Source organism: Amblyomma maculatum, chromosome 6 (genome assembly GCF_055883805.1).
Source record: "Amblyomma maculatum isolate TAMU_Amacu chromosome 6, ASM5588380v1, whole genome shotgun sequence".
In the NCBI taxonomy this organism is placed as follows: domain Eukaryota; kingdom Metazoa; phylum Arthropoda; class Arachnida; order Ixodida; family Ixodidae; genus Amblyomma; species Amblyomma maculatum.
In genome coordinates this window covers 173,138,795-173,153,573 of record NC_139349.1, presented here as the reverse complement: position 1 = coordinate 173,153,573, position 14,779 = coordinate 173,138,795, and the positions used below count along the sequence as shown (strand labels likewise).

The 14,779-nt window shown below is 45.3% G+C and overlaps 1 protein-coding gene across 1 annotated transcript in view; it reads left to right on the top strand.

Annotated features, from left to right (window-relative positions):
* The first annotated feature begins 10,132 nt into the window (after positions 1–10,132).
* The window catches only part of LOC146187423 (methionine aminopeptidase 1D, mitochondrial), a 37,626-nt gene continuing 32,979 nt past the window's right edge, over positions 10,133–14,779 (top strand). Inside the window, exons 1-2 of the mRNA XM_084607679.1 lie at positions 10,133–10,732; positions 11,462–11,653. Coding sequence (XP_084463805.1) covers positions 10,301–10,732; positions 11,462–11,653 — 624 coding nt within the window. The 5' untranslated portion in view covers positions 10,133–10,300. The remainder of the gene's footprint in view (positions 10,733–11,461; positions 11,654–14,779) is intronic.

Here is a 14,779-nt window from a genome sequence, read left to right as displayed (position 1 = left end):
CTATCGCTGCTCCGGTGGAGCCCATGATCCTGCGTCCGAACACGCCGGTGGCCGGAAGTATTTATGTTGGAAGTATTTAGTATTATGGAAGTATTTAGTATTCTTGGGTATTTATATGTTGTCTGTATACGAACCTTGAGAGTGTTCACCAGCGCCACCCTCAGCCATAGCGGCGGACGTAGAACGTCCTTTGTTACCGCCAGCGTCACGTAGAACGTGATCAAGAGCGAGGGCGAAAGCTGGGCTAGAACCCTCTTACGCTACCTATGGCTTCAAGACTGCCAGAACCGAGACCCCCGTAGGCTACAAGCAGATCAATTAAGGTGAAATGAGGGTGCTCGTTATAATACATGAAGGAAAGAAGCCAACAGTCGGCGAGGCCAAGGAAAGCGTTGGGGATGGTACTTTATGTCTTTTTTTTTAAGTTTACTTGGATAATCACAGAAATTAGTAATGTAATCTATTTAGGGGAAAGATAATTAAACACAAAGTAGAAGAAAAAACACCGTGCCGATGGTGGGAACCGAACCCACGACCTCCGAATAACGCGTCCGGTGCTCTTCCAACTGAGCTACATCGGCCGCTGTCCCCCCTGCTACTTTCTTGGGTATTTATGTTGTCTGTATACGAACCTTGAAAGTGTTCACCAGCGCCACCCTCAGCCATAGAAGCGGACGTAGAACGTCCTTTGCACGGCCGGTCTCGAGGGAGAGAGCGCTTCTCTTCTCTTACGGCCTCTCCAATGGGGTCTGTTTCCACCGCCCGCCGCGCCTCGGTGGGGTCGCCACCGCCCCACTGCAGTTGACAGCCGTGTGGTGCGGACGCGTGTTCCATCGCTCCTCCGATTGCACGTGGCTACCGGAAACGGACGGACTGGCGACAGCGGGAGCTTCCGAAGCGTCAAATAGATGAGTTCTTTCTTTTATTAACTTTATTTCGTTTTCAGCTAGTTAGGTTAGGTGCCGCCTAAAGAATAGATTTTAGCTCTTGGTCCTAGCGGCCTGGTTTTTCGTGCCGGCAGGTAGGTTTTCTTGGCGTTGATTATTTAGCTATCTTGTTTAGATAAATAATTTTTTTCTAGGCTATTGGCATTCGCAGAATTGGTTTTTAACGCGTGTTTGCTAGTCGTTTCTTGTGTCTTCTTTTGGCAATTTGTATATTCTGAGAATTCGTAATAGATATAGTTCAGTCGATGAGCGCTTAAGATGTGCAATCAAAAGAAGGCAAAGTGTACTCAGTGTGAGGCGCAGGTTAATCTAAAGGAAACGCGTTTTGACTCTGTAGGTGAAGCGGAAGGCAGCGACTTATTGTGTCGGTGTTGCGTACTGAGTGCGCGTCTGGATAGATTCGATCAAGAAAGGGGCAGTTTAGTGTCTCGTGTGGATGATTTAGAAAATGAAGTACGTTTGTTAAGAGCGGAAAATCAGAAACTGCTTGGACAGCTTACTCAAATTGAAAAAAAAAGGGGCCGACTTTGTCCTTGGAACCAACGAGGACGAACATTCCAGTGCGGGCCACGTGGCTGGGGCCAGCACTGGCATGGAAGGCATAAGCAAAGTAGGTCAGGCGGATCCGAACCGTCAGAGTTATTTAGAAGCAGCTAAGACGCTGGAAAAAAAGGAAGAAGTAAGGCAGAATGAAAATCCCAGAGTTAAGGACACAGATAACCGAAAGCAGGAGCCAACAGTTGGGAGAGGGAGAGAGAAGGCCCAGGTTCTTATCGCCGGAGATTCTAACATGGACAGGTGCAAGCGAGATATCTTGGAACGTATAAGGGGTGATAAGAGAGTGTTGGTTGGAGCCTTCCCAGGGAGAACAATGAGGGCAGTGCTAAAAGAGAGTAAAAATAGGCTGTTGAAGAATTCCGCAGAGCGCAGTATGGTAATAGTAGCCGCGGGGCTAAATGATGTCCTAAATGGTGACGCTGCAGCAGAGGTGGAAAGTTTAGCTAAGGGAGTTGACGAGATCAGGTAGATAGCACAGCAGACGCAGATAGTTGTATGCACAGTACCAGAGGTGCTAGGATTGAACGGAAAGATGGAAAAGGACGTGGTGACAGTTAATCAGGACATAAGAAAGTTAAGCCTGGAGAAGCGTTTCGAAGTGGTTGAGGTAAACAGGGAGGTACATAAAGCAGGTTTTGGTAGGGCTTTTCAGCGAGATGGCATTCATTTTAACAGAAGGGTGGGAGCAGAGATCGGCTGGCGCCTGGCAGGCAGGGCTGTAGCTTTTTTAGGGGGTCCGCGAGGACTCCGTGCACAGAGGTAGTTAGAAGTGAAGCAGAAGAAAGTGTAATAATGGAAGCTGAGCCCCAAAAATGGCAAAGAGTAGGTCGAGAAAGAAAAGTAATAAAAAGAAATTTAACACTAGGATCAGCTACATAAACATGCAAGGAGGTAGAAAAAGACCGAAATGGCTAGAGATAGAACAGCAGTTGAAGGATGACAAAATAGGTGTGTACGCTCTTTGCGAGTCTCATCTCAGGGATCTAGAAGATCCGCCATTTATAGAAGGCTACGTCTGGGAAGGGTGCAACAGAACGAGAACGGAAAAAAAAGGGTGGAGGGGTAGGTATGTTGATACACCAGGGAACAAATTGGCAAAGAATTAAATCATCTTGTAAAGAACATATCTGGGTTTCAGGAACAATTGCCGGCATAAAGACATGGCTAGGGGTAGTTTATTTAGGAACAGGACATCAATGCAGGCAAGAAAACAGGGATCTTGTTGAATGTCTCAGTGACGATATAAGCCAGTTTGGAAATGGGGCCAATATTATTCTACTGGGGGACATGAACGGCCACATCGGCGATCTGGATGGATACACGGATTGTAACGGCAAGCTAATGCTAGATTTCTGTGAGCGACATGATCTAGTTATAGTAAATAGAGAAACAAAATGTGAAGGCCAAATCACGTGGGAATTCCGCAACAGGCAGACGACCATTGACTATTGTCTAATGTCGCAGGAAATTTATAGCAAGGTCACAAAAATGGAAATAGACGAAGAAGGGGAGTGTAGTCTGCTAAGTGATCATAAACGTATTAGTCTGCAGATGGGGCCCTTGATGAAAAGAGAAATTGAACTTAGACAAAACGTAAACACAAAATTAAACGACGATCAAATAGCGCAGATAGCAGCAGACATAGAGGAAGCAATAGAAAAAAGCCCCATGGAAGACTGGAATTATGAACAGGTAGAACTACTCATAAGGAGGAAAATTCAGAAGGTTAAAGTAGCAAACCGCTGGAATGGAAAGAGGAAGCCACGGAGCTGGTGGAATAAGGAAATCAGGGAAGCTATTGGACAACGACGGGCTGCTTCAAGGGAACACCGAATGGCAAAGAAGGCACAGGTATCTCAGGAGGAAATCGACCAAAAATGGGAATCATATCGACAAAAGAAACTTCAAGTGCAGTCCCTTGTGCAAAGTAAAATAAGACAGTACACCGATCGCTGGATGGCTGATATACACGATGCCTCTAGAGGCGGAGCAAGAAAATTCTGGAACCATATAAGCTGGCTAGGGAAGAAGAATCAAAGAAAGCAGGATCGGATTCAAGATAACGCGGGAAATTGTTTAAAGGGAGATAACGCAGTGAACTACATTACATCAGTTATAGCCGAGTCATTTAAGAGTGACGATAGGGTAATCTCCGCAAATCAGGAAGCAACACAAGGTAGCAGAATACAAAGCAGCTTAGAACTGACCAATCTAAACTGGAAAAAGGCAGAAGAAAATATTCCTAAAAACACATCTACAGGAATAGATGGAATTGCGATCAAGCTGATTAATGAACTCGGTCCAAAAAGTAAGGAAACGTTGTTAAAAGCTCTGGAAACAGTCATAACGAATAAGCAAATTTCGGACAGCTGGCGGCAGAGTAAAATGAATTTGGTTTATAAAGGGAAAGGAGACAGGATGCACATAAAATCCTGCAGGCCGATTACCATAACATCTGTTATGTACAGGTTAGCGATGCAGGCGGTGAAATTAAAGGTGCAAGCATAAGTAGAAAGTAACAAGATACTCGGAGAACTTCAGAACGGCTTTAGAAATGGTAGGCGCTTAGATGATAGCCTGTTCGTGCTTACCCAATGCATCGAAATATCTAGAGCGGAAAATAGACCTTTGTATTTGGCCTTCCTGGACATAAACGGGGCGTACGACAACGTAAGCAGGGAACTCCTGTGGAACATATTAAAAGAAGAAGGTATCGGTTATGAGATAATAGAGTTTCTACGGGAAATATACCGGGATAACAAAGTAGAAATTACGTGGGAAGGGATAAGAAGTACGGAGGATGTCAAAGTATGCAAAGGATTAAGACAAGGCTGTCCTCTATCACCGGTGCTGTTCATGCTTTATATGATAAACCTGGAACGGAAGATACAAGACAGTAACCTAGGTTTTACCCTGTCATATAGATTAGGTGGATAGGCGGTAGAGCAGCGCCTCCCCGGTTTGATGTATGCAGACGATATTGTGCTGCTAGCTGAGAGTCTGGAAGAATTACAAACTCTAGTTAAGTATTGCGGAGACGAAGGGGACGCTCTAGGCTTCAGTTTCAGCGCCGTTAAGTCGGGTCTGATGATTTTCAACGGCTCAACTGACCAGGGTCTTAAAATACAGGCCTTGAAATACCTAGAGTAGCAGAATATAAATATCTGGGAGTATGGATAAACGAAGGATTGGCATACATTGGAAAGCACGAGCAATCACTTAAGGCCAAAGGGCGAAGGAATGCCGGGATAATGAAGCATAAGGCATTGTGGGGATACGATAGGTATGAGGTTTTGAGGGGTATTTGGAAAGGAATTATGGTGCCCGGACTTACTTTCGGAAATGCGGTTTTGTGCCTAAAATCAGAGGTACAGTCGACATTAGAAACAAATCAGAGATCCGTTGGACGATTAGCACTAGGTGCCCACGGCAAAACTACAAATGAGGCGGTGCAGGGAGATATGGGCTGGGCATCTTTCGAAGCACGGGAAGCTCAGAGTAAAATATTATATGAGGAACGCCTGAGGAAATTGGACAGTAACAGATGGGCAGCTAAAGTATTTAAATACCTGTACCTAAAAAGCGTTGACTCACAATGGAGGAAAAGAACTAGGAAACTAACTAGTAAGTATGCTAGTAACAAGGACGGAGAAATGAAGAGCATTAAGCAACAGGTGAAAAACACAGAAGGTAAAAATTGGATAAATTCGATGGAAAAGGAACAGAGTGTGGAATTATACCGAAAGTGGAAAATGCAGATCAGGAAGGAAGATTTCTTTGATAACTCAAGAGGCAGTGCCCTACTTTTTGAAGCTAGATCAGGGTGCCTTAGAACACGCAGCTACAAAAAGAAATTTAACAATGGAGATGACGCATGTGCTGTATGTGGAGACTGCAGTGAAACAATTGAGCATATTATACTCGAATGTAATGGTATCTATCCGGAATTTGGTGCAGGCGCAATCACTGTTCCTGAAGTTCTGGGGTTTAGAGATAACAGTGGCCGGGTGAATAAACCGGCGGTGGAAACTAGCAAAAAACGACTGGAAGATTGGTGGCTTAAAAGCAGAGAATTGACATAATGTTAGTAATGTAGGAACAAAATTTAATAAATAGAATGGGGGTTTAGTTAACCATTCTAAATCAATAATTAATATATAGGGAGAAAAATGAGCATGATATCTACTGCTGCCACCCCGTTTCAAAGGGGACGCTCCTATATTCCATCCATCCATCCATGCTAAGGCTCCTCAACTGCTGCTCCTCCGCTACAGCCGTTTACGCGCAAAGGAAACATGCGCTCGCTTTTAGCTTCGCCCGCGTCATTTGCAACCGGCAGGTCCTGACATTTCGCCCTTTATGGTTTATACAAAGTCCGTAATCAACATAGAACATTTATCGTCTACGAGGAATAAAATGCAGTCAACAATCCGCTCAAGCGCGCGCTCCTTCGTCAGTGCGGCCGTGCACGGTCGAATGAAGCTTCGGGTATACTTCAACATTTTTTACCCCTAAGTTTTGTACAAAAATAAATTTACCAAGCTATGCAATGTGACTCTGAATGTTTTAAGCAGGTGTAGCGCGACCTGGCGTGAGTGCATGGTGAACTGTTGGGTGGAAACTATGTCAACCGCTACCGTTTTCGTTTACATCAGAAGAAGCACCGGCAAAAATTCATGGCGTGTCTCAGATTCAGAGTAAAGAACAAAAATTTACTCATATAGTAAAAATTTCACTTGTCTAGTGGAGTGGGCTGTTCTAGCTTAGTTCAAAACATATCAGTCGGTTGAAAGACCGAAGATGTATATGTAGTCTCGCGACTATGCTTTTAATCAAGGAAATGGGCATAAACAGTTAAGCAGAATCGAAAAGAGTGGCAAAAAATAAAAAAATGTGTCCTTCGATTACACATTGCACTATATATTCATCAATTCAGCAAAATGCGACCTGCGTCTAGAAAATTCAGTCTCAAAATCTTCCTGCACGGCTTGTGCACATAAGGATTTGGCCTCTCGGTCTTTTCTGTCACTTTCCTGGTATAATTAATTGAGAAGAAGAATTCTGAGAACATTTTTCAAATATCAAAGAAGCGGACCCAATAACATCGCTGTTGTCAATTCCTTTCGGGCAACTCAGTGTTGAATTCTGAAATGCTGACTGAATCGAGAACATTTGTGTGTAGTAGGTGCACGGCAGCTTTATCGAAAAAAAAAAAAAAAAAGCCTGTCCAATAGGGCAACAAGCTCTGGTTTCGGATAATGCAATCCACTAGAATATTGTCCTCGTAGAAGAGCGTACTACATGGGGCTGCTTCTTTCGCTAGTTTCAAGAAGAATAGCGCAAGCGTCACACCCGAAGTTGATTAACTAAACGATATGTCCAGCGACGTAAGGAAAACCGGAATATGTGACAGTGGGAAATGGCATGGTAGGAGATGCTATCACTTCCTTAAATGCCTTGATTTTGCTCTCAGATGAAACGTACGTCTTGACAATGTAGTCATGTGGCGCTAGCTGTTAAGACCCTCGCATCTAGCATATGTCATTCCCTTCCGCGCATTAACCTTAATTTCCCGAAGAGAGCCTCAATGAGTCGCTATATAAGGCTTGAAATGAGTCTTCAGTGAGAGTGTCCTTCTTTAACGCTTTAGAAGTTTCTTGCATACTTTCGATATAGCAGGTGAACTCATTTGTAAGTCACTGCATCGAGTATCACCTTCATCATTTATTGGCCTCTTTTTACCACTTCGAGCACAAGTGGTGTCCTGAATATCAAACCATTTTTGATTGTTTTCATAATAAGCTTAATATGTAAAAATTTCATTAAAACAATGTTTATTTGCAAAATTAAAATGTTTATAATACCACACATTGGCTAATATATGAATTGTAGTAACATTTAAAACTCAACCCTACAACGTTTTCTTTGACTGTTATACTAATACTTTATATCATGCAAGCATTTTGCTATTTACATTACATTTTTATGAAACTATTTTCATCTTCGGTGCTACATGAATGGTTTCGCATCTAGCGCTGAAAGACGGTTTTGCTGTTGCAGACGAGTTTCTGTCATGTTAGCCTTGAAGAAGCTTGGATGTGATCACTGCTCATTCAGTTTTTTTTTTTTTTTTGGGGGGGGGGGGGTCCTATTGTACAGGCTTGGGAAAAATTCGGATTAAAATTTACAAAAGTAGCTACCATGCCGCAATGTATGCCATGCTTGTCGAGCGTTTGCTGAACGACAGTGTTTTTTATATCCGTTCACGTGTGTAGTACGTTGACGACATGCCGCTGCAGCATCTACCTTCTGTGTTCTTTAATTTCGGGGCTGCACTCACCACAAAACCCGCGAGCGACAGCGCAAAACCAGGCAAAAGCCACCCGCCGCCGCTGAAGCAAACGCGGAGTGAAAAGTGAGCAGGTCGCGCCCCTTGCGGCGGCAGAGAGCGTAACTCAAGAAGAAACTTTCCCATTGTTCCCACGGCGATTGAGAAGGCCTTAAGAAAGAGCGCGCGCTCTCCCTCGAGACCGGCCGTGGTGTTACCTTCACTAAAATGGGGCTGCATGACAGTTAATGATATCTCATGTAATCATCCATCCATCCATCCATCCATCCATCCATCCATCCATCCATCCATCCATCCATCCATCCGTCCGTCCATCCATCCATCCATCCATCCATCCATCCATCCATCCATCCATCCATCCATCCATCCATCCATCCATCCATCCATCCATCCATCCATCCATCCATCCATCCGGTCCGCTCTAGATGGCCTACAGTCCATGGCTTTCTCGCGGCGACCTTAGTGGCCCACTCGGTGGCCAAGGCTTTAATGCCCGTCCGAGCTGACCAGAACGGCCTCCCATCGCTCAAGAGAATGAATTTGTACTAGATCTTCCGGTGGAGGTTCTTCTTTACATTGCCATAGTATGGGATCATACGTGGCTGTTTTGCCACAGAACCTGCACGCGGGAAAGTCATCCGGGAACATTTTTGCTATTAGGTAAGGGCTGAGAAAGGATCTCGTCTGGAGTCTCCCCCAAGCGGTATCCTGTGCCTTATCCAACGTTTTGTCAGGCGGTGGAAATTTGTGCCGTTCCAATCTGTAATGACTTGCGATAATCGTGAAAAGATGGCGTTGCTCAGAGGAATCACGCTCCAGAGCGTCGTCTGCTCGAGTGCTCCTATGGGATATGGTTTGGTAATAAGCATCTGGGAGGCCACGGCCGGTACACTAGTCAATATATTCTAGGCACTATAATACATGCATGGTAGCAGTCTGTCCATATTTTGCACTTTATTTACAGTGCACACGGGAATATATTACTATTCCGCCTTGGTTATGTGCAAAATGCAAAAAGTAATCGAACACGCACAACAGCGCACCAAACGCGATGCGCGGCTGAACTCATTAAATACGTATTTCCCACTGCGGTGGCTCAATGATCAGGGCGCTCGACTACTGAACCCAAGATCGCAAGATCGAATCCCGGCCGCGGTGGGCCGTTCTCGAGCGTCGTCGGTGCGCGTACAGAATCCCACATGGCTGAAATTTTTGGAGCCTTCTGCAGTGGAAATCGAGGGACCATATCATTTCTTGGGTGGTACGGGGAGCGGCCGTGTGGGCAGTGTGGGAGCGACAAATACGTGAAACTTGCCAGTCACGCGTACAGGCAGTGCCTACACGGATATATCGGTCACTCTGTGAAGATATTTCATTTGTGAGATAAATTAACTGCCATCGCAACCACGGTTTTAGGCTGATCGTGTCAAAACCTGGCATCCTGCAGCCGTATACGCACGTCATCTATATACAAGGTGTTGCACAATTAGACGCGCGCTGTAGAATGTTTCTCCCAGCTAAACCGCGGAATCCTTGCAGTTCAGATTTCGCACAGAAATCACATTTTGTCGCTAGTATTTTTTAATACTAAATTTGTTTGGGGTACTTGCCTGATTCGATCAGAAGAAGTCAGATGTTCCCATCGCCTGCGGCGGCGGCGACGCCAGACGAACCGCTGCCCCAGCGATGGGACTGGTGGCGCCACCTCATGCTGCTTACAACAACTCAAACCTTCTGCCAGAAATGCTCGCCCCCTCTTTTCCTGCTACAGAGTTGTTGTTAGCAGCATGAGGTGGCGCCACCAGTCCCATCGCTGAGGCAGCGGTTCGTCTGGCGTCGCCGCCGCCGCAGGCGATGGGAACATCTGACTTCTTCTGATCGAATCAGGCAAGTACCCCAAACAAATTTAGTATTAAAAAATACTAGCGACAAAATGTGATTTCTGTGCGAAATCTGAACTGCAAGGATTCCGCGGTTTAGCTGGGAGAAGCATTCTACAGCGCGCGTCTAATTGTGCAACACCCTTTATACTTTCGCATTTCGAGGCCCGTGGAGGAAGGAAAGCACGTGTTTATTTCCTCCAAGTCTAGGCCAGAGAAGCTATTCTAGCTGTAATTAACTGCGAACGCCATGGTAGCTGCTATGACCTTGGGTGAAAAACTGGTTGGCAAGGCGCAAGGCCGCGAGGCATCCGCGAGGTAAACGGGTAAACTATTAAAAAAAGAAACACGCCACCGTTAGCGCCAGGTGGCGCAGCAGCGGTTTTGTTTGTCATTTGTTTGCGTCTGCTACTGCTGGTGCCTCGTTCCTCGATGCTTCTGCTAGCTGAAAGTCAGTACTTAAATGAGTGGCAATGAATCGATACATACTCTGCATTTAGCTGGTCTTTCGTGTTGGATCATTGTCTGTGCCTCAGCTTGTGCCTTCGCTGAGCGCTATTTCAACGATGGCTTGCTGCGTTGCAAGAACAAGAGCCTTGAAGTCATTGCTGACTCCCCGGTTTACGGCAGTGCTATTTGCGGAACGACGATTATATCACAGCGTTCCTGATATGTTTCCGAAAACTCTTCTGTTTTCGACGGGCACCGGACTTCTCCAGAATCCCATCGCTCGTTGCATAACGAACCTTACGCATGGCGATCGCTACAGGAAAGGCGGCATTGGAACACCGAACTACGACGTGATTACGGAGCCCGGCTGCGTCAGTCCCATGCAGTACGTCCCTGACAGCATCGCCAAGCCGAGCTACGCGACCAGCGGCATTGTGGTGGGGGTGCCTAAGGAAGTGGAAATTAAGACCGATGAACAAATTGCCCGCATGCGCGAAGCGTGTAGGCTCGCTAGGATGATCCTGAGTCGAGTGTGCAAACAAGTGAAGGTAACTACATATATACGTGCTAGATGGTGGCGAGCATTCTCTCGTGCATACTGCAATAAGTTCGTATCGTCCTCTACGCACCAAAGCAGTTTACCTGAGATATTGAATGGCGCGGCAGCTTCACCGCGCTTGTGTATAATTATGCAGTGGTGTTGCAATGCAGAGTACCAGAACATGCAGCTTTGGTGAATATCAGGCTCAAAAAGGCTAGTGTTTGAAGGTTGCAACGCATAAATAATGCATGGGTAAGAGAATAATAGCCTCACCCACCCAAAGCGGCATGAGGGAGAGGGACGCATGCTTTGTTCCATAATTTTTCCCTGTTACCCAGAAGGCATGAGCAGGTACAGATGCGCACACATTTGTGAGAGCACTCAAACAGCCCACCATGGATTGCACTGGCATCATTTATGAGTGACTTGGGGTTCAAAGCAACATCTTACTATGCATGCTTATGCTCTTTCTTTAACAAAACTTCTGTTTAGGCTAGATGGTGCATAGCTTATTTTGAAATGAATACAAGCGCAAAAAAACACGCACACAAGAAAGGAAACACACCTGTACTTCCATTCTTGTGTGCGTGTTTTTGTGCGCTTGTATTCATTTCAAAATATGCTTATGCCCGTTACAATATATATCTGAGAGAACACAGCAGTAAGAGAAACCCACGAGTGTTTTGTGGCCCATTTGTAGATGAAATGTACCAGCTGACCAACTGCTCTTGTGCAGGCAGGGACCACCACTGATGAGCTGGACAGGTATGCCCACAAGCTGTGCATTGAGAACAATGCATATCCATCACCACTCAATTACCGGTGGTTTCCAAAGTCCCTGTGCACCTCCGTTAATAATGTAGCTTGCCACGGGATTCCGGATGACAGACCATTGCGCGATGGAGACATTATCAGTATTGACGTCAGTGTAAGTTCCCATTTCATTGCACTTACCTTTATTATGCTTGAAGTGCATTGCTTTACTTGCGTGTGCCATGGTTATGGTGAAGGAAAAAAAAATTAATCATACCTTTTTGGTACCTGCTGTTCTGAATTCCAGTACTCAGTTTATATTGCACTCAGTTCTTCGTTTAGTTGGCGCATTCCTTAAATGTATGAATGCAATGGTATTGAGCTTTCTATTTTGCATTTGTCTTCCTCTTGTTTGGGTTCCTTTGTAAGCAAAACATTTTCCAGCTTTGTTATGGTTCCTTGGAACAGTGACGGGGTTGTGTTTCAGGCTGTGCATAGCAATAAGGGGTTCTGGATGAGGTTGTTGCTGTCCAAGGCATTTTAAAGCTGCCACTGTGTAAGAAGTATTTTTGCAGGACACTCATTGCCTAGCTTGGCAGCAGCTTTTCTACGTGCACTGTTATTGGCATAGAAAGTTTGGAAGAATGTAGCCAGTTTGTTCTTCACTTCATAGCCAGAAAACAAAGTACCGTGCTCAATTCTTATGACTCGCAGTGGTGTATGTTTAATTCAGCAGTGCATGCTACACATGGTCAGAAGACAAGAAAACAGACACACGAGCACTGAACTGCAACTTTTCGCTCGTTTGTGTTTGTTTTGCGCTCGTGTGTCTCTTTTCTTGTCTTCTGTCCGCGTGTAGCATGCAGTGTTGAATTACACCAAGGAAAACCAGCTAGCCCGTCAGCTTACCCTATTCAAGTGGGGTATGTCATGCTGCACAAAAAAATCGAGTTGTCATGGCTAAAGATGTGCACAGAATAGGCACACTGTCAAGGGAGTGCAGTAATGTGTGTATTTGTTTTGACACCCAGGAATAATTCTTTTCAAGTCTGTGCTTTTATTAGCACTTAGGTTTGTAACTGTGATAATTTTCAGTTGTGTTTCATATCAAGTATCCTTGGCGCTGGTACTTGCCTTGTTGAAAGAAAAACTGCTTTCTCCCGAAGGTTAATGAAACAAAGTATGCACGCTGAACCAGTGATGGCATTAGGAGGCAGGGGAAGTGGCCAGAATCCCCAGGATTAGCTGGGCTGCATCAAAATATTTGTCCAGTGTTGCCTTCAAATGCCGATGACATTCTGTTATACTGCAGCCCGCACAAAGTCCTTTCTCTGCGGAAAACCATGCCAGACTGATTGCTAAAACATGCAGACAGGCACATGAAAACTACAAACAATCAAAACAGGCCTGCCATGTTTTGGTTATCAGTCCATGCAGAGTAGTAATTGCACAGTGAAATACCAACAATGTGCTCTCATTGTTAAGTGAGTACCTATGCAGTGCTCTTGCTGTTACATTTGTTTCATTTTTTGATTTTATCTTTGAAGAGCAGGACCAAAAATCTCGTGCCTTGCCATTTTCCACCATGTAGAAACATCAGATCTCTCCTTTCTCTAAACTTGTTCCTGGGCAAAGTATAGCAGGCGTAATGTGGTGAATGAGCCAGTTTTTATGGCAAGGGTCTTTACTCAAAACACTGCTCCGTCGAAGGCTAGCGAGCCCAAACTTTGTTAGCTTCGCCCTTTCCAAACGTCTTATTCTTTTGTGCTGGCTGCTCATGCTCAGAGTACCATCAGCCTTACACAGGTGGTAGCTTTCTTTTTTCTTTTCTTTTTTTTCTACCGTACAAACCAGGTGAGTGCTTATGCCAAGTAGATTGTGGGGTATAGCAAATTTGAAAACTTGTGCATTCCAGAGTTGGCAGTGCTTAAACTAGGGACATAAGAACAGTGCGTGCCGTTTCACTGTTTGTGGTGCAAGCGCCATGCAATGACAGAAAGACTTATGCTCAGACTCTGGTTAGACCTTATTACTGTGCCATTTTCATGCACCATCTGCTTAGATGAGGAAGGGACCACTTTTCATCATTGGGCATGTCGGTTCCTTCATTTGCATTCATGGCACTCCTCGACGAAAACATTGACAGGTGTTGCAAGAGCAGCGAGCCATCCAGTACTGCATTCATCACTTCATGACAGAAATAGGACAAGCACATCCGTTTAGTTCTTCATACTAGGGGTGCTATTATTATGAATGCATGCAAGTTGACTTGGCACCACCTGGGCTCTTTAATGTGCGCTGACATCACACAGTGTACGGGTGCCTTGCTTATTGCCTCTTATCGAAAAAGGCAGCTGCTGCTGCCAGAATTCAATCCTGCATCCTTGGGTTCAGCAGCCCAGTGCCCTAACCACTGAGCCACCACGATGGGGCCAAAAAAAATTTAAGGAATGGTTTGACATGGCTAAACATAAGTAGACAAAGTGAAAGCACACAACTCCTCCATGGATGTCTGTGGACCTGAAGGACACCACAGCCGGGTCTAGAGACACGAAGGCATTTTGAAAAGAGGGGTCCCATGAGGCGAGCCAGATAGGCAGCGGTGGAGGGAAAGGTAGGCAGGGGACTGGAAGGTTGTGTGGCATTGTGTCAGGCAATGTTGTATATTTGTGGAGATATACGAGTGAAGTTTGCCACGCGTGTGGAGAAGAAGAAGAAGCAGGTGTGCGATGTAGAAGTGAAGCAGCAGCAGAAAAAAAGTGCGGAGAAGAAGCAGGTGATGAGGATTGGATTGCAAAACATTTATTTTGTCAGAAAAGGCAGAATGCATACGATCTGTGCCAGGTGGCTATCAGTCCACGGCTGACAGCGACTTGAGTAGCCCATTCAATGGCCCGAATTTGAACTCCCAGGTGTGAGCTGACCAACACGGCCTCTCATTGCTCAAGAGTAGGAACTTGTATTAGAGATTCCTAGGGCGGCTCCTCTACGATTCCACAATATGTGATCCTAAGTGGCTATTATCACCACATAATCTGCATTCCAGGTCGTAATCTTGGAGCAGAATTTTGACAACAGGTAAGGAGTCATAAAGAATCGCGTTTAGAGTTGCCTCGATGTCGTCTCCTGCTCCTTATCTAAAACTTTGTCCGGTGGCTGCGGGCCGTTAGTCACGTGGCTGAAGGTCAAACTGCGGCGTACACGAAATGCATAGCAGCTAGCCCAGTGCAGCTTTCGCTTCAAAAGAAAACCTGATGCACTGAAGGCAGAGGGTTTATGTTGTTCAATGTTTTGCAAGTTG